General features: G+C 36.9%; 1 protein-coding gene across 1 annotated transcript; it reads right to left on the bottom strand.

Annotated features, from left to right (window-relative positions):
* Positions 1 to 730: 730 nt before the first annotated feature.
* Positions 731 to 1306, bottom strand: LOC111987184 (uncharacterized). Its single transcript, XM_024018890.1, has one exon. The coding sequence runs from the start codon at positions 1304 to 1306 to the stop codon at positions 731 to 733; it is 576 nt and encodes a 191-aa protein (XP_023874658.1).
* Positions 1307 to 1759: the final 453 nt, after the last annotated feature.

The following is a 1759-nucleotide window of genomic DNA, read 5'->3' as shown; positions in this document are numbered from 1 at the left end:
TTAGCAATATTTGTGACTTACACCCATTGAAGGGATATTGTCATTTTGGCTTTATTAGTAACTTACATCCGTCTAGGCGGAATCTTGTTACTTAGCCAATTTTTTGTGACTTACAACCATTGAAGGGATATTGTATTTTTGGCTTCGCTAGTAACTTACATTCGTCTGCACAGAATCTTGTTACTTAACCAATTTTTTGTAACTTACACCATTGAAGGGATATTGTCATTTTTGGCTTCGTTAGTAACTTGCATCCGTCTAGGTGGAATCTTGTTACTTAGCCTAAAAAGGGGGGGGTGGGGGGGGGGGGGGGCTCGCTGGTGTAATCATCTCCCAAGGCCCCCATGGTATATTCTCACTTAGGTTTTTTGGTAAGCCCATTTTAAATTTGACTATAAAATTATCAGGGCTAATCTATCCAGATTATCCTTTATTTTAAACTCTTAAGTGTTGGTAAGTCAAATCACATACCAAAAAAACCTAGATTAAGATTAATCAAAGATATTACTTAAAATGAGAATCTCTATGGTTTTTGAATACTTAAACTTTAAAAAATAAAATTACAAATATAAGTTCCCCAATCATATCATAAGGATTGAGACTTTCCTGCGTTTCATGCGAGATTGCGACTAGTAAACATGAACATTCTACCAAACAACAAACAACTATCTTTACTATTGGAAGGTAATCTCATCTTTAATACAGAATGCTGCTCAGTAATTAAGGAGCATCACACTTCAATCCAAAAGTTGCAGCCGGGAAGGATGACATTCACAAGCTCTTCGTTCAACTTCTCAGTAAGAGATGGCATATTTCTTATTCCTTCTGGCATGACACTTAATTTGTTGGACACAATAAGAATGTTGTCACGAATTTTTGCAAATATTTTGATGTTGTCTTGGACTTTACTAGGCTCCATATTTTTGGAGATCTGCATGAAGCCCTTCATGTTTTCCTCCAAAAGCTTTCCAGCAAGACCACCAATTTTGTTACACAAGAGCTTATCCTGATCAGCCTTAGTCAAAAGACTTTTGGGCCAGCTTGTTGTTGAAGCAGAAACAATGGCCTTCTTCATCTTATTCTTCGACTGGCATCGAAAAGCCACATCTCGTATTGTCTTCCTTAGTAATAGCTCTTGAATCTTTGCATATTGCTTTAACATGGGCAAAGAAGCGTACCTTACAAGCCCTTTTTCAAGGATTGAATCCTCATATTCAGTCCACTCTGTATTTGTCACGCCTTGCTTGTAATTCAAGCACTTTGGGTTCGCCTGGGTCGCAGTTACTGCTTTGGAAGAAGAAGCCATTCGTCTGGAGCCGAAAGCCTAACTTTAAGGATGAAAAGACATTGATGGGGAAATGATGTAGGACAAAATATTCTAATTAATTTCTGTAATCTTTTATATTTGGTATTTTTATGTAATTTTCATTATTTTAGGTTTAGGGCATTTACTTCCTTGTTTTTAGGTATTTTTAATGTTGTTTAGTCAAATTAGGGTTTTATATGCTTTCATAGCCACCTTAGGGTTTCTAGTTACCCTAGGTTTTGTTTTTACTATTTAAACACATTGTAGCCTCCAAAGGCAAGTCAGTTATAGTTTATTATCAATAAAAATTTAGACGTGTGTCTATTGTGTTCTCTGGTGGATTCCAGACCTATCACCTTGTGGATTCAAGGAACCCCTCGTAGACTCGAGGTTTACTACCCAGGAACTATCAGTTTAGTTTCTGTCCATCAAAGAGAGCATCGTGTGTGCTCT

This window comes from Quercus suber, unplaced genomic scaffold, assembly GCF_002906115.3.
Source record: "Quercus suber isolate HL8 unplaced genomic scaffold, Cork oak 2.0 scaffold_234, whole genome shotgun sequence".
NCBI lineage: Eukaryota > Viridiplantae > Streptophyta > Magnoliopsida > Fagales > Fagaceae > Quercus > Quercus suber.
This window is presented reverse-complemented; position numbering and strand designations above follow the sequence as displayed.